A 24312-nucleotide genomic window follows, 5' to 3' on the forward strand; every position below is an offset into this window, starting at 1 on the left:
TTTGTGTAGTTAATCTATGTGATTCTGAGCTGAGTGAGTTTTGTTTTGTTCAGATAATCAGCCTATGTACTCCATGTAGCCTAATCCAGTGCATGTTCTTCTTGAATATGTGGTTCAGTATATTGTTTGACTAGAGCAAACACTTTAATGTAGTGTTTTGTGTTGTGCTGGGGTTAGGTTGTTGCTCTCTGTTGTTGGAGAAAAGGCACATTAAAGTTCAAATACTTGAAATAACAATCGTAGCCTTGACTGTCCGTTCTTTTTGATTGTATACAGTCAGGGCTGTTAACTTGAGGCACTGTGAAATAGCATGAAAGCTCCATGCCTACTATGTTTTCTAATATGAGAGAACTTGGGAAAGTTCCATTTAAATAAGATATGTTTGTTAAGTTTGTATTTGCAGGCTGTTATGTGATACTGAATAAACCAGATGGCAAAGCATATGTTATAAGCAAAGGGACAGAATATAAATGTTTTTTTCTTTTTTATATATATATATTTTAGACTACCTCGATGGATTGGTTTCCCACATTGTCCCACATAAACATAGTCCTTGTCCCACATCTGGTGAATTGTGATCTGGTCACCCTATTCATATAAGAGATCAGGTGGAGGTGTGGCAGGTGCCTGTTCAGGGCCTGATAATGTAAGATCACCTTTAAAGGAGGAAAATTATTATATCAGTAGCTTTGGTTCACTGACTTCTGTCCATACGATGAATGAATCGTATGGAAATTTCGCCAAAGTTCATGTGTTAGGTGCCACCACTTAATCTCAATGGAATTCTTCAAAACTTTGCAAAAGTCATTTTTATGTTAATTGGAACAATATGCAATGCCAGCCAAATTGATATTTTGAAATTAAAATTTCCCATTCCCAAAAGATCGTCATATTTTCAAATGATCCTCATATTTGCCATTACTGGGACCGGCTGCTCTTGAAGCAGCCGGTCCTCTGCAGATGGTATGAAGAGCATCTTCCCCGACCCCCTTGCCTCTTGTGACCTACATAAACCTCTGGAGTTTTACAGTTTGACTCCCGGCGCTCAAGTTGCAGGTGGAGAAATGTTTACTGTGATGTGCACCCCCAACCCCCCCCCCCACCCCACACACACACATTCCAAACAAAAAACACATTGCTAAGTGAAAAGTGTTTCTCATCTCAGTGTGCATGTGGGCCTTTGTAAAGAAGCCAGCAACAACCAAAACCATGCCTGGATACTGAAGGGGTAGGGGTGTAACGATACACATGGGCGTAATTTCCAGTGGGGACGGGGGGGACATTGCCCCTCCTCTTTTCAAAATCCTGTTTGTGTCCCCCCCGCCCCTTTTTTAACCGCAAAAATCGTGCTTATTTACTGTTTGGCCAGCCGTCAGATTCTGGCTGAGAATGTGAATTGAGCTGTTGATTGTAAGGCCCGGATATATATAAAAAATTAAAATATTACAAATTGCTACAGACGAGTAGTGGACACGGACAGCCTGCCTACGCGGTTCTATAGTACCCTTTGGTGTCTGTGGACTCGGAGTCTCGGACGTGTTCGACCACGCATGCGCACTTGAAAAATTGCTCACTGAATGAAGAGGCTTCGCAGGGTTTTTCATAAAAATGAAACGCCAACAGCAGTTCAATTTAATGTAATTCTTAGGAGGGGTTGAAAGGAAAGAAAGGACTTGCGAGTTGGTTGATTAGGCCTATGGGTTGTAAAACAGCATGATTTGATGATGATTAACCTATGTAACTCTAAAACGAGTCCACCATAAACCGCAGCAAGTATCCGTCAACAATGTATGAAAAGAAGAGTCTCTCTCGTTGCTAGGTTACTTTAATGTTAGTCTCACACACCACGGGCTCAATAGGATAACTCGACTCTGCTTTCATAGGGAGACCAGATGTCCCGCATTTCCATTACTTATTGCACGTCCCGCAAATTGAGACGTGGTCCCGCATTGTTATTGACAGTCAGAATGGAAAAGGGTGTTTTATAATCTGGCATTTATCAAATAGCTGTGTGCGGAGACAGTAGTGAGGGCTGTCATCAGGGGGCGGGGCACGCTGTTTGATGTCAATCAAACTGGGAAGCATACGCAGGTTAAGGGCACGCCCACCCACCAACAAGAAACAGTGCAAATCAGGTCAGAACGGCATGCAGCACGAGACGGAGGGAAGCACGACTCGTACGACTAAAGAGGAAAAGCAGCCAAAATAAAGAATGGGAAACTATCTATCCCTGGGTGAAACCAGTGAAAGGCGAGTCTGGTATAGTTTTGTGTGAAGTTTGCTTGAGTCATTTTTCCATTTCACACAGAGGTGAATATGACGTGAAACGACACAAACAATGCGGGACTCACAAAAAAACGTTGTTATTTAATGTAGCGCCTAATTGTATACACAGGTGTGCCTTTAGTTGGCATTGTTCAGTAAAAGCAGATCATTTTCAAATGCATTTATTTTGTGTAGTTAATCTATGTGATTCTGGGCTGAGTTAGTTTTGTTTTGTACAGATAATCAGGCTATGTACTCAATGTACCCTAATATAGTGCATGTTCTACTTGAATATGTGGTTCAGTATATTGTTTGACCAGAGCAAACACTTTTAATTTAATGTTTTGTGTTGTGCTGGGGTTAGGTTGTTGCTCTCCGTTGTTGGAGAAAAGGCACATTAAAGTTCAAATACTTGAAATAACAATTGTAGCCTTGACTGTCCGTTCTTTTTGATTGTATACAGTCAGGGCTGTTAACTTGAGGCACTGTGTTAGCATGAGAGCTCCATGCCTACTATGTTTTCTAACATGAGAGAACTTGGGAAAGTTCCATTTAAATAAGATATGTTTGTTAAGTTTGTATTTGTAGGCTGTTATGTGATACTGAATAAACCAGATGGCAAAGCATATGTTATAAGCAAAGGGACAAAATAGAAATGTTTATCTTTTTTTAAAAATATTTTAGACTACCTCGATGGATTGGTAACCCACATTGTCCCACACAAACATAGTCCTTGTCCCACATCTGGTGAATTGTGATCTGGTCACCCTATTCATATAAGAGATCAGGTGGAGGTGTGGCAGGTGCCTGTTCAGGGCCTGATAATGTAAGATCACCTTTAAAGGAGGAAAATGATTATATCAGTAACTTTGGTTCACTGACTTCTGTCCATACGATGATTGAATAAAGAAACGTTCTTTAAATTAAAGGTTTGGATCATTTTGATTATGCATATTTATTCTGGCAGAATTTAGCATGATGATCAATTTAATTATTTCCCGGATTTTGTATTGGTTACCAAGACCCCCCGGATTATTGCGTCCCCCCCCACTTCTCAAACCAAAGTTAGGCCCTTGACGATACATGTATTCGTATTGAACCGAATCGGTACGGACGTTGCGGTTCGGTGCATGGATTTACACGGAGAATACACGGTATCAAATTAAATAAAAATGGCGTGTGAATTAATTAATGTAATGCCGAACTAATGTTAGATCCGCGATCTTCAGGGACAACTGAGACGCCTGAAAGGGTGCCGGCAAGTTCGAGCTACACACGCAGTCCGTTGATTGGTCGACAGAATCGCACTTCCGTGAGACAGTAATAATAAATAGACAAATTATCCGCAAGTTATTTCTGGACAACGGCGAAAGCATAGTTTATTGAAGAAAATGTCGCACAAAAGTTTGCCGTCCTTCTTGGACGTCTTATATGGTTGACCTTTGCTCATTGTGCGCATTATTTTCCTTGGATTTATTAGGAGGCTACACTATGTCGTGCTGCTATGAGGTCACAATGCTAACGTAGCTGTCGCGGCTATCGCGATCCGGTTTAACCCCCCCCCCCCCCCCCTACTGTTTACATCTTAGATGACACAGTTCAGGCTGTTGCAGCTAGCTCAGGGGAGAGACTGAATGACACTAGGTGGTACAACCTGAGACAATAAAAAAGAATTGCCTTCTGCATTTTTGTTTTTTCTTTTCCCTTCATTGAACCGAGGTATGAACCGAACCGGGCCTTCAGTGTACCGTTACACCCCTAACAAGGGGATGTGAATACTGCTGCAGGGGGTCATGATGGGGAGCCTAGCCACCAGCCACTACCTAGCATAACATGGGTTTCCTGTAAGCAGTGTCGGGAAAGTTCACTTTCTACGTGAACTAGTTCAAAGTTCAGTTCACAAATTTTAAAATGAACTAGTTCAGTTAAACGTTCATAATTCAAAATTTTGAACCAAGGTCACAGTTCCAAAAAATGAACTAGTTCATAGTTCTTTTTTTCAATACGTTGCTGTGAGCTATTATTTTTTTCCGGCATTTTGAACATTGAGCCCCCTTTGTTGTTTGTCTAGGATGAAATAGAGATGTTGAATCAAGTATCTGAGCGAAATACAGTTTAGATCGTGTTATATTGCACATTTAGCGCATTTTGTAATTCCCATTGATTTCTGTTGGAAGACTCATTGCCCGTTGGCCGGAAACGAAAAGGGTGGGTGTCCACGTTTGGTTGTAGTCTTTTCGCTCGGTTCTTGCCCTACTGTTGAGACGGAGAACCAAGCGAAAAGACTACAACCAAATGTAAAAACAGCCCCCCTTTCCGTTCCCGGCCAACAAGCAATGATTCTTTTTCACAATTGAACAGCTCTCGTTTTGAAGAATAATCACTGCGCCATGCGTTTCAATGGGAATCGCGACGGCCTATACTTTCAACATAAAGTGTACATATTTATAATTAAAAATTCAATAACCATGGCAACTGGTCAAACAACACAGCGTTCTGCAAGCGCATCCGGCATCCGCTGTGTTGATAATCAAATAACCCCCCTATTGAACGAAGTTAAACCGAACACCAGAATGAACGAGTTCACAGTAACGTTCATCAGGCAGTAATACAGTACGTTCAGTTCACGTTCGCCCAAAATATGAACGAGTTCATGAAGTATCGTTCAATGAACGCGTTCAGGCACAACACTGCCTGTAAGTATACCTCCAGCCAGTGCCAGGAACCATCCTTCATTATCCGCCAAATCACGGTCCTCTTTTAATAACAAACAACCCGTCAACGCAAAGTGTGTGTGGGCGTCGGGGAGCAGCTGTAAAGAATGTGTGTGTGTGTGTGTGTGTGTGTGTGTGTGTGTGTGTGTGTGTGTGTGTGTGTGTGTGTGTGTGTGTGTGTGTGTGTGTGTGTGTGTGTGTGTGCTATTCAGCCTTCTATAGAGTCTGTATTGTTAGGAGACTAAATAAAGCTATGACAAAGTCTGGTGCATGCTTAACCTCCCTCAAACAGACTGGGTTTGGTCACTGAGCAAAGAGATACATGCCAGAGAATGAAAAGGAGCCACTAAGAAAATATTTTGTTTTGGGTTGCGGTGAGTGTATTTTTATTGAAATGAAACACCCAATATAAAAATAAGCAACAATAGATTATCCTCGTGATTGTTTTAGTTATAGAGAACATGGAAACTTCCTCAACTGATATAGTTAAAGAGAACATGGAAACTTCCACAACTGATATAGTTAAAGAGAACATGGAAACGCCCTCAATTTACAAGGCGCTCAGTCTACCATAACCCTATGGAAATATATGAGTGTAGTGCCATCTTCTGGCGAAGACATAAAACATCTATTTATTGGAGTTATCCAAGAAGTAAAAATAATAGGTTTTATCAAACACGAGCAGCATCCTAATTGAGAACATCCGTTATTGACCAGTCTTTCTGTCTACCTTGACTGTCTCACATACAGCAGTGTGGTCTGATGCAATGAGGTGTGGGTGGTGGGATGCAATGAGTTGCTTTGTGGTGCAGCGCACACTCTAACCTGTGAGGGGCGCTGGTTGGATGTTTACTGGCGCTGGTTTGACAACGGGAAGCACCGTGGTCTGTAGGGGCTGGATGATAATGGTGTTGGCCTGCAGGGGCGCTGTTGCGTGGGCTAGGTTGAGAGCCGTGATCAAGGGCTTGGGCTGGATAGAGACCTTCGGGCTCAGCTGGATGGGTCTCTTAACCTGCTGAGCTGGTTTGGCTGTGAGAGAGGGAAGGCAAAATAAATAGAGGCACAATGTTTATCGAAACGACATAGACGGAATAGGGGCCAACCTCTATACATTAGCATTTTTCTTTCGAAAGCAAGGCTGAACTTGCCAGAGAGTGACGGTTAGTCAAATGAGTCAAGAAGTGTCTCGTTTTTGTTGTTGAGAGAGTAAATCCCAAATGGGTTTTTGTCAGTAGAATACCATTATTAATTTGACTTAATTGACTACATTGCTGTTCATTGTAGTCTTAGACTGATTTTAATTCACGTCAATTCATGTCCTTATCAGCAAAAGAGGAGACCGCTGAGGACAAAAGAGTAAAGGTTTCCAATATACAATAATAATGTGTCGGCCCTTTTCCCCTCAGTTCACCTTGGGGTGCCAAGCTTGTCCTCTTCGGAGCTCTCTTGGCCGGTGGTGGGGCATCATAGAAGCCACTTGAGTCCGAGCAGACGGAGATGGGAGAGGGCTGGGACTGGGGAGACAGCGCCTCCTCCTGGACACAAATCAGAATATGGATCAAGGATAACCGACCAGCTACATGATCACCACAGAAGAAGAAGCCACGTAGAATGTGCTGTACTTGTGATGTTGTTGTGTGGACAAACTATAGTTCATTGGGCTTATATAACCATGAAGCTCTGAATAGTGCCATTCGATAATGCTGTTCATATGTGCAACGTTGAAACTCACTCTGAAGCGGATATTAAATACATCGCTGCTCAGATGGAGCTTCACCATCCACACACACCGTGGCGTGGATGGTGGGCACCTAACTCCACCACTACCCTGACAGAGTCCTACACGTTCACACAAACAATGCCACGATTGCCCCTTGGTCGTGGCCTCAGATTACCTCGGAAAAGGTTCTCAGACGTCACAAAAAAACGAAATATGCGTTCGCAATAGAGTGGAAGGTACGCGTAGTGTTTTGGGTGGAACCTCTTATAACACAAATTACCAAGTTTAAAAAATAAATTATGTGGTTTGGGTTCACTTCGCTCTTTAACTGTGTTTTAAGAATTTAATTCTTACCTAAATGAAGTTGGGTACCACAGGGTAATAATTGTACAGGGGTGTAACGGTACACAAAAGTCACGGTTCGGTACGTACCTCGGTTTTTAAGTCGCGCTACGGTACGGTACGGTTCATAGTTAAAGGTAAATTTTTTAAACAACGGAGAATGGCCGTAGATCAGCAGCAATGAAAACACCAATAAACTTGGTAATGGCATTTGCATTTCTGAATTCCCAGACAGAGGTTGTTGAAATAGTGTTGTGAGCAGGGTTTGCACGGCTCGTTTTTTTTTCCACAGCAACAGTGATAGTAACACCAGGATGGTGACTTTTCAAATGCGTGTGCTAGGGATGTGCAACTCTGGCAAAAAAACTATTCAATATTCGCTGAGAAGTATTCGAATAATAATTGACAATCGCTCAATCAAGAACCCCCCAAGCACGCACGCACCACGGATACACGCACACACAATGACACAGGGTGAGGCTTTTATGGTTTGTATGAATCATGTATCAATCTGTTTATTTCAACAACTGCGCCATCAACATTCAACATCAAAATTATTTCAACGTAGGCTTAGGCAGATAGACCTACAACATGCGCCGAAAACGGATCGCTATTTATTTGCATCCATTAATTACATATTTATTTTACTGAACACAGCCTGCATGACGGTGAACTAGACACGTCAAAAATATAACTTCACACGCTGTGTCTTTTTACAATTTATTTGTTACCAGCATTCGTGGTGTTGATCAGCAGAGAAATAGTCCGCCAAAGGCGTTGACGTCGCTTAGCAACCGAGGACGCTAGTCACCACCGGAAGTTGTGAAGGCCCATGCAAGTCAACGGAGCATTCAACAGCATTGAGAAGAGCCTTGTAATAAATAACGATAGTCACATTCATTATTCGATATTCTACGTGACTCTTCGACTATTCGACGATCGTTGCCCCGGCCATGTACGCCACATTTACGTACCGCGGTACACCTCTGTAACCGCTCCGAAGTGCCTGTACCGTGACGGTTCGGTACAAATACGTGTACCGTTACACCCCTAATTATAATATGCTCATAAATATTTCAGGAGCATTCAGCACTATTGAGAGGACATTATATAGGGGTCAAAATAAAAGGTGCAACCTTATTCTTTGTGTGATGTATTCCATTAAACAAACATCTGCCCTGTCAATTATGCTAATGCTGCGGAGGTTGTCGGCACCTATTTTTTAGGGGAGTGAGTCGAGCATTGAACTGACAGACAGTGAATAATTAGCTTGACAAGGTGTTTGAGGCCTTTGTTAATAAGCCTCTCAGGTGTGTGCGAGTGTTTATGCGAGGCTGTGCATATCTCAAGGCACAATGCCAGCGAATTAGTTTGAATTTTGAGGCACCATCTGGAACCAGCCCCTTGTTGTTGACTGCGTGCCAAAACGGGTACCCACAAATAAACTCCACCGCCGAGCGCATTTCACAACAATTAACCGAATACAATTTAACCAACCATGATCCAGTTGGGAAATACAATTCAAATACTCATTGGGGAGGACAGCAGTAGAACAACACGTAGGTATATTGGAAGGCTAAGCGTGGCGGAGAGCGTGACTTACCAATGAGGAACACGGAGACAGGGCTTCAAGTGAGGTGGGAGAAGGGACGGAGCTCAGGGTGTAGGCGGGCGACAGAGAGTTCACACTCACCTCACCATCTGGAGGCACAAGGACACAAAGGAAACGCACGTGAAGGGACTACCAAGCTGGTGAGGAGACTGACCCCGGGGTGCCTAGACTTTATCGGCCGTTCTGCTGGGGGAAAACTTCCAAGAGCGTCTCCGGAAAAGTGACATTGAAAGACAAACAACTACACAAGCTAAAGTTGGTATGCAGATGGTGCTTTAACTGATTGATAATGAGCGAATATAAAACAAGTTCAGACGAAACCACCGAGTCGGAGCTCTCTGGTTTCAGCACCTTCAAAATAGTATTGCATAGAACAGAGTTCAGGCTCTATTGCTAGAGTACACACACATATTCTTTATTAGATGTATTCCAAGAATTATCATCATTAATCTCTCCAAGATTTATTTGGCCGGGACAGTACACATTAATCAACATTTGAATTCACACTTCAATGGTAATCTGTCAGAAGAAGCCAAGAGGCTAATTTACATCTGTATTCCTGAGACATTACAGTTAAAAAAACTAAAACAAAATGAAAACGAGCACAATATGTTAGGCAGTACAGCAGCATGAAAGTTTATTTTGCTGTTTACATGTCCATATACAAACAATGAAACCAAGGCATTTAGAGATGCACTCATTGAATGGTATGCAAATTTCCAATACGTCAGATTTACTCATGCTTTTAATTGACCCAAGAAATGTGATGTTAAACATGTGATTTTTTTCTACTCTTGCTGAGAATAGAAAAAAAAAAGATTAATCAATGTCTCAAATAGAGTCACTCAGGATTCTGAAACGTGATTACTTTCTCCATCAGTCAGATGAAAGCAGATGTTACCAGATGATGACCTCATGTTATCTACCTGTGCAGGTGCTTGCCAACCCTGCTGTATTCCATGGAGTCAGATCAAGGTCAATGTCAAAGTCCAAGTCCAAGCCAGGAGTGTTGGCTCCCTATGTAAACACACACAAATATATTCAAAAGTGGACCCCAACCAAAGCATAGCTGAAGTAGCACTATCAAAGCTGTATTTTCTAAGACCAAGGTGTATGAACTGCTCCAAACTTAGAAGTTGTTCTTATATAGTTGCATATAACTTGTACAACATTCAGTCAAACTATTTAGAGGTACATGGTATAAGGAATCAGTATTTTTACTTAGCAACAAGGCCAGTAAAGTCAGGGAGGACATATAACACCACTGGTTTCTTGTTATCTCTAACCAATGCACTCTCCTTTTGTTTGTGATGTCCTGTTTCGCCAGTTCTCCTATTACAACTCCACACATTACACCATGTTTTTGTGTGATTGTTTGTGCTTGGCAAATTCAGATTTGCCCCAGATTGTATTCGTCACCCCCCTCCATCCCCAAGGACTTACATAGTCTGCGTGCTCGAGCGCTCCAAGGAGCTCACTTGCCACCCCCAGGTTTTCCAACTCATCAAACAGGCTGATATCTAGCAAGAGATGAGAATTACATACACATTAAAAGTAGTACGATACAATTAGGAAAATACACAAAAGTAACACTACTGAAATAACCACTTCACTCTACTGTATTGGTATATCTGGATATATCTTTCTACTGTATCCTGCTGTATGAACAACGTTCAAACCGAGAGTTATTCTTATAAAACCTAAGATGTTTCAGGCACTAACGAAACACTCTAACGGACACACAGCTGTTTGAAGAGCATGCTTACTACATGTTTGCCATGGATGCACACTTGAAAACATGTGACCAGAACAACACATACAAACCGCACAAAGCTAAAAAGGCTACATCATAATCACACATGATTTTGTATTAGATGGATGTACAGTGTTGTATGTGTTGGATTGGCTGTTTGTTACCCAAAGAAACGTAATGGTTGCGTCATTGTTTTTATGCTAATAGCTAACCTTGTCTCTGATGCAAGATGAAACTAGTTGACATTAGAAAGAACACTTGTAGCCTTACATTTGTTGTCATATGGTGTATTCAATCATATGCAGTCTTGGCAAGTATAACAAAACACCTGCCCTCGTCATATTAAAGCAAGGCTTACCCCACTCCCCATCCTGGTCGATGGACATGTTGCCAGTGTCACTATTCATCATCATAGGATGATATTGGTGATTTTCGAAGTCTAAAGTTAATTCTGATGACATTCTCCGTTGACGACATCAGTAACGGAATCATAAGGTTGTATTATATTTAGTTATCGTGCATTCAAACAGCCATCGTTTGCTCAGCATAAATCTGTTTATTTCCCGAAACTGGTGTAACACACTTCCCGTAAATACACGTCGGCTTAAAGTCAATCTACGGAAAGCGCATAGGGACAATTGCACCCGGAAAATAGATTCGCAATATTTGGTTACGCCACAGGATGGCAGAAGGTACTAGCATTGTCATCGTTTTCGACTGAGAAAGTACAAAGTATGTGACAATGCATTTTGCTCTAATTGTGTATAACTTGTAAGTTGAGGTGGAACTTTGCAATACATACTGTACTACATAATTTATCATTATTGATGCTTTGCAGCAGTGCAAGTTTCAAGCCAGCAAGGGGTACAACTAAAGCTTATTATGTAATTTAACCGACATCTCGTTGTGGCACTATTATATCTATAAACGGATAAACTATCAACAATATTATAGATACATATTGTTGACCATAAGCTCAACATATGTTTATAACGGTATTTTGGAGTCGTCTATTACCTTTTTCTTTACCTGAATTCACGTTTAGTTAAATAATCTAGGACGTCCAAATTATTAACTCTTGTAGGCCACCATTTATTACAATTTGTATGTCTGGAAATTATCTTAACCATGACAATTTCATTCTGCTGCAATCGGATTTTGCTACATTCCACAGTCATATCCAATCGATCTGAAAACGATTGACCCATTGGATGATCCTCTGATATAAGAAGCCTGCTTTCTCAGGATATATTCACGCCGTGGTTCTTAAATGCCATAAATCCCATCGGGAGCAGGTGTATTACTTTACTCTTAATCCTTCATATAGGCCTACTCAAGCCGCAGCAAGATTAACCTCAGGTGGTGAATAGTGATTCCCTGGTAGATTTCTTTAGCTCTGATAAACAACAACAAGCCCCCACACTGTCAAAAGTCATAAAACGCGGCTTTTACATAACTACCATAGTTTTGCAGGATTCGGCATCCCTCCTGTAGAAAACAATATTTATAAAAGCCAGTAGAAAACCATCTTCTGTTATAGTTTTTTTATTTAAATTTACCCAGGGTGCTTTGCTCTTACCAGCACAGTCCTGCTCTGGACTTAACATAGTTGCCATGCCTTGTGATTGATCTTCTACTACTTAATATGATAAAGGGTATTGCTGGCAGCAGTGCTAGTAGTAGTAGTAGGGGTAATATTGTGGTGGCCCCTTTGATTCATTTATTTTATTCATTTATTCAGCATTCACCACAGGGTCGAAAATAAATTGCTTGAAATAGAATAAGAGTAGAATAGGTGGCCAGACAGATTTCCATTGCAATAGACAAGTCATGGTGTGATTTAAAATAATATATGTATATTAAGTCACTTTCTGAAGTGACTGGCCCTGGTCACTTTCATTCGTGGATGTTTGAAGGGTCCATTCCAGTTATTAAAATCCCCCTGCCCATGCCCAGCCATAGGTAGCAGGGAATGAACAGGTTAACCTGATACAAGGCTAGCAAGCGTTGGCTGAACATCTGTGTAAAATGAGTTAGAGGCCTTGGTCACATTGCCAATTGCCATCGTTACATTACCAATGCCTCCATATTCCTGTGTGTAACATAGTATGACATATTTTGGATCATGACACATGACTATATATTTTGCGTTAACTCAAAAACTGATTTTCTATTGTTAAACGCCGTCTTTATCTTATGATATTTATTATCAATTAATATTCCAAAGTAGTAATACTTGTTTCGTCCATGGACATGGTCATGTCATTTAGTACTGCTAAATACAAATAATACAACCCTGTCTCTGAAGAGAGACACATAAGGGATGTGAAATGCTATTCTGTATACATGTGATGCTTCAGTAAATTTCTCTCACTGATAAACTATCAAAAAATCTGGCGATACCAAAATACGATCACAATTTACACTATACTTATATCCAGATATCTGTATAGGCCCCTGAGGTCGATGTTTACCCAAATATCTGGACAAATTTAATGAGTTGTGGTGGTGCAGATAAATCTGACAGTAGTTAATTGGTAAATTCCTAAATCTGATTTCCGATCTCATTCCCTTCTATCAAAAGAACATTTTAAAGACTGGAAATAATTTCTATAAATCTGCAAAATAAAAAAAATTGTTTCACACAATAGCATCCGATCTTTACCCAGGGCTATGACATTTATCGTATTCTTTATAATTCAGTGACTGGGGCCAATGCATAAGGCCATGACTAAGCAAACTAAATTATTGCAACTTCACTTGCTGCTTTTACAAAATATTTTTAACATGTTGGAGGACTTTCCATGCTTCTAACAAGATAATTGGAAGTAAAAAAAAAAAAAAAGGAACCTAAAGGGAAAAGAAAGGGAGTGAGAGGAATGACCAAGAGGTTACCAGAGCGGACGGCAGAGGAGAGGGTTTGGGCCACATTTCATCTTTTGTGTCTCAGATGGATGAGCTGGGAGATGGATGATGTTCTGCAGAGCTGTCCTCCATTGTCTTACGCTGGCTACCAAAGAGGAGCCGACCACTTATCATCACAGGCTCATGTATAGAGCAGAGGGGCAGGGGGTTGTCAGAATAGTGAAGAGGGGGGGCAGGGGCCGTGGGGGCGGGGGGTCTCCTTGGCTCCCCTGATAAAGCGTGATGGAGGTGGGCTAATGAGACCGGGAGAGCGCCGTCTCCCTTGGCGACCCCTCCTGTCCCACAGCGTCCATGGGACGGGCAGGGAGTAGGACTAGGGGTGCGGAGACACAACTATAGACGAGGGAGGTTGAGCAAAGAGAAATAAGGCAGTGCGGACAGGCATGAAGCTGTGGCGTGTGTGTTATTGTTTATATACCCTAAATGCATGTGTGTCCTATATGCTTGTGTGTGTCTGGGTGGGTGTGAACAGACTAAGTCAAGTTTGCATTGGCTTATTCCCAAATACAAACTTGGCTGAAGTGACTTGTATTAGCAGGTGGCTTAAATTGGGCCTGGTTTAGGATTAGAACATTGTGTAGTGGGAATGGGGCTGTGAATACAATGGGATTAGCCAGAGCAAGGGGTTGTTCATTGACTGTGAGTGTGTGTGACTGTGTGTGTGACTGTGTGTGTGTGTGTGTGTGTGTGTGTGTGTGTGTGTGTGTGTGTGTGTGTGTGTGTGTGTGTGTGTGTGTGCGTGTGTGAGTGTGTGTGTGTGTGTGTATGTGTGTATGTGTATGTGCGTGCGAGTGTGTGCATGCATGCGAGTGTGTGAGTGTGTGCATGCGTGCATGTGTGTGTGCATGGGTGTGTATTTAGGGTGTGGGATTGGGAGTTGATGGATGGATTAGTTTGCCAGAGAACTGAAGCAATTCTCTAGGGTAGGTCATACTCAATGGCTGTCAGCGCAACAACTTTTATTTTGATTATTTTTTAAATATATATATATTTTTTGCTTCATCTGAGAGAAGAAAAAAAAAAAAACAGCCAGTCGTCTCAAAGCCTCAAACCATGTGCCACCATTAGGGACATAAAGGGAAAACTGACAAATGGCCATTTTAATGTCCCTCTCTTTGACTTTAATGAATTTATACATTGGGCCTATAGCCTAATGGAGGTGGTAGTAGTGGTGGAGGGGGCTGCGGAGGGCTAACAAATGAAAAGCTCTGATTAGTGCAGAATGACTTGAGAAAAAAAAGGGGCCATTCGTCTTGGTTAGCATCCTCCTGTGCTCCTTTATGGGTTGCCGTTACAAGGACGGGAGCCGGGGGTACTCGTCCCATTAGCGGAGCAGCGAGGAGCCCGCTGAGTGGTCAGCGGCCAGCGTTGACGGAGCGTCTGCCCGCTCCACAGTTCAAGACTGTGAATGCCTCAGTGCGAGTTGACTCCTGAATAACCTTCTGAGGTACCGCGAGCTCACCCTTAGATGACCCCACACTATGAGATCCTGGGGGGATTCCGGGGGGTCTCCAGACCTGCAGTCGCACTTTCCATTTAGGTAAACAGAAGCCGATATTTGGAATCTCGTCGATAGCGAGAGTCGATATATAATTGAATCAACGACGGGCTATTAAAATGTAAAAAAAACATAGAGTGAGATAAGCGAGTGGAAGGGGCGAAATAACCAATAGGAAGGCTGTTTTTTGTAAGGAATATCCTATTGTCTACTTAGGCTAAATAACACTACCAGTTAGGGGTTAGGTCTAATCGCGCATATATCCCACTTAATTCGAAGCTTATAGGCTACAAATACAAATCCCCAGCTATGTAGATATCTAAATTCAATTTAAATCGACTACATTTATAAACAATGATTGATATGCGATGTTTGGCTACTGACGGCAGCCTATTGCGTAATATTTTAAAGAACCTATTGTATAACTACTTTATTAACATAAATGTGCTCGTTTCAAGGGTGCGATCGCCGTGAATCGCTTGTCGAGAACACAAGGTAACCTTTTGGCAAAAATACAAAAAAAAAAAGCCATTCCCGAGAAAAACCTTTCCCCGGTCATTCTGGGCAATTCATTCCCCTGAAGGTTGCAAAACCTCGTGGCTTGCAAGGGAGGTTTCGTCACGATCATGTCGGAGCTTGATATGGACAACTGTTGTCATTGGGAGAAGCCTAGCTGTGTTTTCGCCACCCCCTCACTGGGCCCCCGCGTAGACCTGCCTTGCAGAGTTCAGTCGGCCCAGGGAGCGGAATGCGCTGGGATGCTGCCGTGACGGAGCAGCAGCAGCGTTAACAGTGTAGGGGGGAAGAACGACGCGAACACTCAAACAGTATGGACAGCAATGACCCGTATTTACACCTCAGTAAGTATTGCCTCTGCCGGTTTTATTGACGCACTGATTTGACAGAACTGTAGGCTACCCAAGCTCGAAGCTGTTGCACGTTATTTCTTTTGGCGAAGACTTGGAGCAGTCGTTTCATGGCGATCCGTTTTGAACTAAGGGAGGGCGAATGTGCAAGAGCCGATCGAGCGGGGGTTTAAAAACAACGATGTACCGATTCACGAATCCTGCGATCGTGTTGTGTGTGTGCGTGTGCGTGTGCTGTGAGATGACATTGGTTCGCTGTTTTTGTAGATCCCGACATGAAAGCAGAAGTCAGGTGATCGGGGTTGTGCCGTTCAGGCACAAGGTCAGAGGTTGGCACTTTAATTGCGCTTTCGTAATTTATGGTGTTTGACGCGCGTCTCCTACTAAACTGTTTGAGACACAAACTCAATTTATTGGTCTGGAATGGTCTCCCGGTTCTGGACGTTGCTCTGGGAGTCGAGTTTCTAAGAAGCTTTTGAGAGAAAAAAAAAAAAAAGGCTGCCCCGGACCAGCATCAGACTACACTCTGCAATGTTCATGTCAAATTCCTTGAGACGCTTTAGAATGTTGCCCTCGTTTAACACTGGAAGTCAAAACCACAGTGACTTTGCCCTTGAACTAGAGTTTGAGACCTATATGTTTGCTATTGTCCAACTACAGAGAAAGGGAAACGGCCCACGCAAAACTGTTGTCATGTTGCATTCTGCCACACCTGAAACATTACAGCTTACATATCAAGCAATAGGAAACAGAACTGGATTGCTGTGTTTACATTTCCTGGTAACTATAAGTAATTCAATATCGCTACAGTGATGTTAAAGCCCTGGGCTTTTTAAAGCAACACTGAGTCACACAGTGTATGCATCATTTATCATGTGATGATGGTGTGTTTATGTGTGTGTGTGTGTGTGTGTGTGTGTGTGTGTGTGTGTGTGTGTGTGTGTGTGTGTGTGTGTGTGTGTGTGTGTGTGTGTGTGTGTGTGTGTGTGTGTGTGTGTCTGCATATTGACATGCTTAGTTGAATAGTTTATTACAACATGCTGTTCAATAGTTAATTACACTTAGAGCCTTACACTTGTAGAACAAATGTATATATGCACAATTTCTAGGGGGTATGGGAAAACAAATGTTTCATAATATATACAAGGGAAAATGGAAAGAGACATCTGGATGGTTAAGCGAATGAACGTAGCGTAGGCCTATATGTACAGAATGTGCATTCGCAAGTGAGGATGCCCCTTGGGCTAAATTGGCTTCCTGCCTCTGACTCTTGTCTATTAACACACACACACACACACACACACACACACACACACACACACACACACACACACACACACACACACACACACACACACACACACACACACACACACACACACACACACACACACACACACACACACACACACACACACTTTATCATCAGGCCCAGTTGGAAATAATCAGCGGCAAAAAGAAGAATTGTACAAACAGTTAGTAACTTTGTGTTGCATGGCAAAGTCCTTGTGGAAAACTTGTTGTTCAATTTTCTATCACTAAATAAACAACGCGCAAACAGAGGACTCCTGGAAGGGATAAAACACACGTCCAGGTTTTGTTTTCAATATGTACCTGCGACAGACATTTAAGTAATGGTTTGTTATGCAGCACCATAACCGGTGACCAGACTGACCCGATCCCCCCTGCTGAAATTCTGTGTCACTGAGATGCAGACAATCATCCTCACGCACGCACACGTACATGCACACACACACACACACGCACACGCACACATGAACCTTAACACACACACAGTTGCACTCTTATCATATACCGCTTCGCTTCTCCAATTCATCACAAATATCAGCAGGTCTTGAATAGAGGCTGGCAACGGTGGTTACAGCGCGGTCAGCGTTTTCCTCCCCTCTTGCTGCGTTTCTGCATTTTTCTGTGTTGTATGCAATCGTCGGTAGAGTTTCTGGCAATCTCAGGGTTTGCTGCTCCTTCAGAAAGAAGGAAGACGAGGAGAGTTTGAGGGGAAACGACCCTACTAACTGAACCGATCTTGGTAGAAAGGAGGCCAGGGCCCGGCACAGAACAACGTTGCACCAATAAGTGAGGCTTGCGGTTGCTCTCCCAAACTCATCTGAGTTGTGTTTGTTTGTTGGTTGTCAAAGTACAGAGTGGAGGGAACGGAAGCACACAAACAATGTCGTCGTGTTGCGTTGTGCCGCGCGTGACATGAGACGTCTCCATGCACAATTCGCTTTCCCTTTCACCCTCTCTCCCTCTTCCTCTGCCCTCATCAACCCAGGTGTCACTCAGATAGACGTGGCTTTTATTCCTTTCGATGTAACACGCAGGCTGTCGGCAAGTGAGACATTGCTACGATCACGTCATGTGTGACTCGAAGAATGTGGTCGTGAGTGTTTTCCTATTGGCTATAGTCCATGGAGTACCTGCAAGCCAACGGCCTCCTATGAGTCGCTCATGCCCACGGTACATTCCCCACCCCCTCTTGTGGTTCAGCCACTCAGGTTAGAAGGTGTGGTCGCGGCCTGGTATGTACCGAAGGGTTTCTATTGCTCACGGCCTGCGGTGTGTTGCAATGGTCGCCAAATGTATTGGTGTGGGCACTTCTCACAATGGACCATTTTGATGCAGTGGGTGTGTGCGTCTGTGTGTTTGTTCACGTTGACGTGTTTATTTCAGTTCAAAGGGTGTCTTAAAATTTGACTCTGTGTATTTTGGGGTGTAAGTGTATGTGCTGGTGTCTGTGTGTGTGTGTGTGTGTGTGTGTGTGTGTGTGTGTGTGTGTGTGTGTGTGTGTGTGCGTGTGTGTGTGTGTGTGTGTGTGTGTGTTTGTCTGTGCATGCATGCACTAATTGTGAGAACGTGACGGGGGAAAAAGGGGGGGGGGCGTAAGTAGGCCATTCTCTGGGCTAATTGTCAGTAATTAGTCATTAGTGATGAAGGTCAAAGCCTTGATTTAATTCCAGCTTTAATCAGGCAGGGAACCTAGGAGTACCCAAGGGCTGCCGAGTGTTTGGGCAAGAGACGCTTGCTCGGCTAATTACCCAATAATAACACATATCTAATACACTTGGCAACAATACTTTGACATTACATTTCAACAACACACACCCGTTGACACTGATGACATGAATGCTTCCCTTGTGGATGGCAAAAAAAAAAAATCCTCCACTTTTTATAACGCGGACCAAGAATTCTTTGCATGGAGACGGACGCTGGAGACTGCCCTTACATTCCAGTCAGGACCTCTTGCTTCCACGCTTTGCTGAAGTCACCAGGCGTTTCTTTTGTCTTACTCGAATGTATGCAGCCCTGAAGAATGTTTGAAAATGGGGACGCGCCAATTTGATATTGTGTGTCAGTATTGGCTCTGATATTGGGATAAAAAACACATGGATCAAATATTGGAAGTAATTGGATGTTGTAATCTGACACCATCCACTGCGAATGTCCCCTTCTGGAAGTATCCCGAAACACAGCATGTAACTCTTGTGGCTTGTGCGCCATGGCCATACAGAACTTGTTTGAGAGAGTTTTTTCAAATCGATCGGCATTGTCCAATGCAGCAAGGTTGCAATATCTGTATTATATCAGAAAATACAACATAATGTCCTTAGCTTGAGTGACATAGAAATGGATCCTAGAGGAGCTCAACACACTTCCTGCGGAGCACAAAACGTAGGGCATTAATGATCCTTGATATCATAGTCATCATGAGCCGAGTCAAGCACTTTTATAAGTGCAGCAAGTGCCCAGCCAGAGTGTAGGGCATTTGCCGAAATCGGCAAAACACATCACACCCCATTGAAAAATAGAAAAGAAGAAATGTATTAACTTCTTCTAGAAAACACTTTGTCAGTGCAGAGTTATATTTAAATACACACAGTATATGTAATAATTTGCCTCGTTTACATAATTATTTCATGTTGAGGTGATAAAAATAAAGAGTGAGTGCTCCCTAACCAGAGATGTTCTTAATAATCCAGGCTGATGTGGTCATTGAAGCTAAGAGCTAGGCCAAGCGATGGAAGGCCCAACAGCAGCAGCAGCAGCAGCAGGTACCTGCCAAGTTCATTAGGTCTCATTAAATCTCCTCCCCTCCTGTCCACTAGGACAGGCTGTAAGAACCGCAGAGGCCTGCTCTGGCAGCACACGCAGTGGTTATGTTCGTTTAACGCAATAATGGATATATTGAACCCACTTACACAGCTCCATGCTCTGCACGCTGGAAAGCTACGGTTATGTTCACAGGTACATTTTCTCTAATGTTCTATTGCGTTTTTTATTTTCGCTTTGTGTTTTTTTTGTGGCAGTTTTATTTTTTCCCCCCTGCTTTTCCTTAAGTGCTGAACTTGCTCAGAGTTTATTTCCTGTCAACCCCCAGAAGTGGGTTCTGCTGAAAGACATGCAATAAGAGCTTATTTCCTTTCCTCTTTTCCCAGTTACACATTAGGAATGGGGAACGGCGTGTACACAGATTATATACGAGGTTTGTATGTACATCGAGCGATGAAAATAGGGTTAACCCAGAAGCCTATTTGCTACCGATACATTACATGGCTCAGCCTGTGGTTTTTCTATATATGCTAATTATGGCTCTCAGGGTTAATTTGATATGTTTTATGTGGGCCATGCTGTACTTTTATCTTGCTGCATGGATTCGAGGAGGTCTGTATTCAATTAGTTTCCCTCGCTGGGATTTGCGGGTTCTGAAAAAGTAAAACATTTCTCTTTATATCGACGTCCATCGTGTCTAATCTGGATGGCTGTTTGGGGGGGAGAGTTTCCTGGCACTCTGAGGGCCTGAACACCGATGTCCAAGCAACGTATAGACACATGATACGGCTGCCTGGAGATGCATAGCGCAAGCACTAACTATTCTGCTGGTACTGTGAGCGGAATACGTGTGAGGGAGCACTTATTCCTGGTCCTGCTTCTGCACTGCGCTCGATGCAAATGTGTTCTGAAGTGTGGAAGCTGAAGTGCTTAACATAAGGATTGGTTTTAAATGTTGGTACATCTCTCGCTATTTTCAATGATGATCTGGTTTTGATAAGGAGCTTTCATTTGATTGTCACAAGATGACAATATGGTTAGAACAGTGTTTTATGGATGACGATGCCATTCTGGGTGTGACCGGTTCTCTCGATTAATTACTCGTTGTGTGTTGTTCTGCATGCCTGCAGACTACATATTTCTTTGTATTTGGCTTTCGTTCACTTTACTATTCCAGGACATTGAAACAGGTAATGTCTGATTTCCTGGAGTGATAAAGTTGGAAGCCAACACATGCACAGACACACACACACGCGCACAATTGCACTCACACACACGTGCAAGCACTTACACATGCACTCACACAAACATAAAGTGACAAGGTGTTTTGGCAATGCTTTTGGCTTTCTGGCACCTAACGACACGTCCTAATCATTGTGACATCAAAGAACTAACGAGCATTAACGCATTAACCAATTAATTCAATGCCAACCATTGGCCGGTGTCGAACAGGATTCACTCTTACTTTCCCTTTCGATTCTGCATCATGTCCCTTCCCTCAAAGTTGCAGCCAGAATGTAGGCTACTGTATGCTATAGGTTAATAATATATGTTGCTACGTATTAGAGGAAGACTGAAAGATAGAAAAGAAGCTAGCATAGAGAAGTGTGTGTATATAATATATAGTGTATATTTGGGTTGGCGTCAAAGGGAAGAAATTCTGCAGACCGCCCACACACTCCTTGGTGCCCCTACTCCACACTCTCCCCCCACTCCTCCTCCTCCTCCTCCTCCTCCTCCTCCTCCTCCTCCTCCTCCTCCTTCTCCTCAGTGTGTCATGCCAAGCAGTCAGTTTCCCCGGCACCACAACAGGTGTCCGCACACACAGATAGTTGTGTTGGGCGATGGCTGGGAAGTGGGATTGTTGTGTGTCTCTGTGGTGTATGCGTGCGTGAGTGTGGCGTGTGTGTATTTGTGTGTGTGTGTGTGTGTGTGTGTTTGTGTGTGTGATGTGTGATGTGTGTGTGTGTGTGTGTGTGTGTGTGTGTGTGTGTGTGTGTGTGTACGGCGTGTCTTTGTGTGTGTGTGTGTGTGTGTGTGTGTGTGTGTGCGTGTGTGCGTGCGTGCGTGCGTGCGTGCGTGCGTGCGTGCGTGCGTGCGTGCGTGCGTGCGTGCGTGCGTGCGTGCGTGCGTGCGTGCGTGTGTGTGTGCGTAAAGTCAGCCAGCAAGCGGGTTCTACGGGATTGTTGGCCGTTGAGGAGGATAATCTGGGGGTAATCCCATAAACAGAACGGGCAGACTCCACTCCCCTCTCTCTCTCTCTCTCTCTCTCTCTCTCTCTCTCTCTCTCTCTCTCTCTCCCTCTCTCTCTCTCTCTCTCTCTCTCTCTCTCTCTCTCTCTCTCTCTCTCTCTCTCTCCACCCTGGGTCCTCCTCCTCTGTCCCCTCCTCCAGCTGGGGGGTGGGCCTCACAGCCCCGTCCTGGTGCGGCTGCATGGTGTGTCACTCGGTCCTGTCAGCGGGCCAGGCAGACGGGATCCTAGCGGGGCGTTGTGTTGAGTGTCCGCCGCCCGCAGACCCCCGGTCTCGCTCGCTCGCCCACCCAAGACATGTGGCACCCCGTGGCCCCCCCGGCCGCCCTGGGGAGCACTGGGAGAGAGGCGGGTTACGGCCACTGTGAGTAGTCCACTGGGTGTTGTGTGCGTGTGCGTGTGTGGGTGTCAGTGTGGGTGTCACTGTGTCAATGTGTGTGTTTGTGCGTGTGTGCGTGTTTGTATGTGTGTGTGTGTCGAGTGTGTGTGTCACTGTGTCAATGTATGTGTTTGTCTGTGTGTGATGCGTGTTTTTGAGTGTGTGTGTCACTGTGTGTTAATGTGTTTTTGTGTGTAGGATTCCGTGTGTGTGTGTGTGTGTTTGAGTCACTGTGTGTGTAACTGTCTTTGTTTGTGTGTGTGTGTGTCTGTGTGTGTGTGTGTGTGTGTGTGTGAGCCTCTTTGTGTCTGTGAGAAATGCTGTTTTCATGTAAAGAAAGTATGTTCCTGTCCACACTGGCACTCTCCCTGTGTGTGTTTGTGTGTGTGTGAAACACTGATCACATCTCGTGCCTACTCCGCTGTAGCCGCCGACACCAACCAACATCCGGCTCCTGTCAGCGTTAGATACACCAATATCAATGTTGGCCGTCCATTGAGAAGAGCGAGACCAGTGCTTTGGTTTTGGTGTGAAAACGCTGGCTTGTTTTTGCGGAAGGCGCTGTGTTTGTGTGTGTGATTTGAATGATTGGCAGGCTGTATTTTACAATATCCCTCGCTCTCTCGCTCTCTCTCGCTTTCCCGCTCTTTCGCTCTCTCGCTCTCTTGCTCTCCTAGGTATCTTGGTAGGGGTTGGGATTGTGATGACATGTGTGATTGTTTGAATGCATGTGTGTCTGTATCTGTGTGTATGTGTGTGTGTGTGTGTGTGTGTGTGTGTGTGTGTGTGTTTCAGTCCGTGTTTGTCTGCGGTTGTGTGTGTTGAAGCAGAGCTGTGTGTTTCTATGGGGTGTATTTGTGTGGGGTTTAACTGAATGCTTGGTGTGTGTGATTGGCTTTCTATCAGGCTGTGTATTTTCAACCATCTCACTCTATCTCTCTCTCTCTCTGTCGCTCGATCGCCCTCTATCCATCCATCTGCCTCTCCATCCATCACTCTGTTTGCGTCTGTCTGTCACTCTGCATCTCATCCGTCCACTTCCCTCTCAGTGTTGTTTTTCTCCTTCCTGTGTTTGTAGAACTGGAGGAGGTGTTGACATGAGCTAACCACACACACACACACACACACACACACACACACACACACACACACACACACACACACACACACACACACACACACACGCACGCACACACACAGACACAGACACAGACACACACACACACACACACACACACACACACACACACACACGCACACCCGCGCGCGCGTGCGCGGGCACACAGGTAATTCTGTGTGGTATGTGTAGTGAAACATCTGCCCTCATTTGTGTCAATGAGTGACGCATGGTTTTGTACATTATTCACTAATTGTTATTTGTCCTCTCTCCCCGTCTTTTCCTTTAGATACAAACATGTTTTTCTGCTCTGCGTCAGCGGCAATCATTACCATAATCATCATAATCGCAGGCCATTATTGTGTACATCCATCACCTCTCCAGAGAACGCACTCCCCTTGCTAGGAATAACAAGCTCCACAGCACATAGTGATTTGATATTCACAGTGTGATCAGGCCTAGCGTGCCTAGGGGAAGGGTCGATCTAACTATTGGTTATCCAGTGGTGTCTTGATAAGCTATGTCAGCCCTGCCTCTTTTAGGGATTCTGTTTGTATTAATATAAGGATGCATTTCTATTCATTCCAACAGGTCAGTGCGATTTCATTGTGATTTTATTGGCAGAGAGGCAGGTCAGGTTGTCCTAGCCACTCTCTACATGTCACCTGCCTCTGTTTCAATGCATGGTCAAACACACAATCACTTGCAGGAACACAACACACACACACACACACACACACACACACACACACACACACACACACACACACACACACACACACACACACACACACACACA

The 24312-nt window shown here is 43.8% G+C and overlaps 2 protein-coding genes across 3 annotated transcripts in view; one reads left to right on the forward strand and one right to left on the reverse strand.

Moving 5' to 3' along the window:
• atf6 (activating transcription factor 6) overlaps window positions 1–11015 on the reverse strand; it is a 40180-nt gene extending 29165 nt beyond the window's left edge. The window contains exons 1-6 of the mRNA XM_056604341.1: window positions 10765–11015; window positions 10097–10173; window positions 9580–9670; window positions 8645–8742; window positions 6391–6514; window positions 5805–6008 (exon numbers count right to left, since the gene is read on the reverse strand). Coding sequence (XP_056460316.1) covers window positions 5805–6008; window positions 6391–6514; window positions 8645–8742; window positions 9580–9670; window positions 10097–10173; window positions 10765–10867 — 697 coding nt within the window. The 5' untranslated portion in view covers window positions 10868–11015. The remainder of the gene's footprint in view (window positions 1–5804; window positions 6009–6390; window positions 6515–8644; window positions 8743–9579; window positions 9671–10096; window positions 10174–10764) is intronic.
• Window positions 11016–15506: 4491 nt separating this feature from the next.
• The window catches only part of rxrgb (retinoid X receptor, gamma b), a 27167-nt gene continuing 18361 nt past the window's right edge, over window positions 15507–24312 (forward strand). The window contains exon 1 of one of the 2 annotated variants that reach the window (XM_056603721.1): window positions 15507–15689. In XM_056603721.1, the coding sequence (XP_056459696.1) occupies window positions 15659–15689 (31 nt within the window). In that variant the 5' untranslated portion in view covers window positions 15507–15658. Of the gene's footprint in view, window positions 15690–22214; window positions 22382–24312 lie in introns of those variants that run through there. The other variant, XM_056603720.1, reaches the window with a different exon arrangement.

This window comes from Gadus chalcogrammus, chromosome 12 (genome assembly GCF_026213295.1).
Source record: "Gadus chalcogrammus isolate NIFS_2021 chromosome 12, NIFS_Gcha_1.0, whole genome shotgun sequence".
In the NCBI taxonomy this organism is placed as follows: domain Eukaryota; kingdom Metazoa; phylum Chordata; class Actinopteri; order Gadiformes; family Gadidae; genus Gadus; species Gadus chalcogrammus.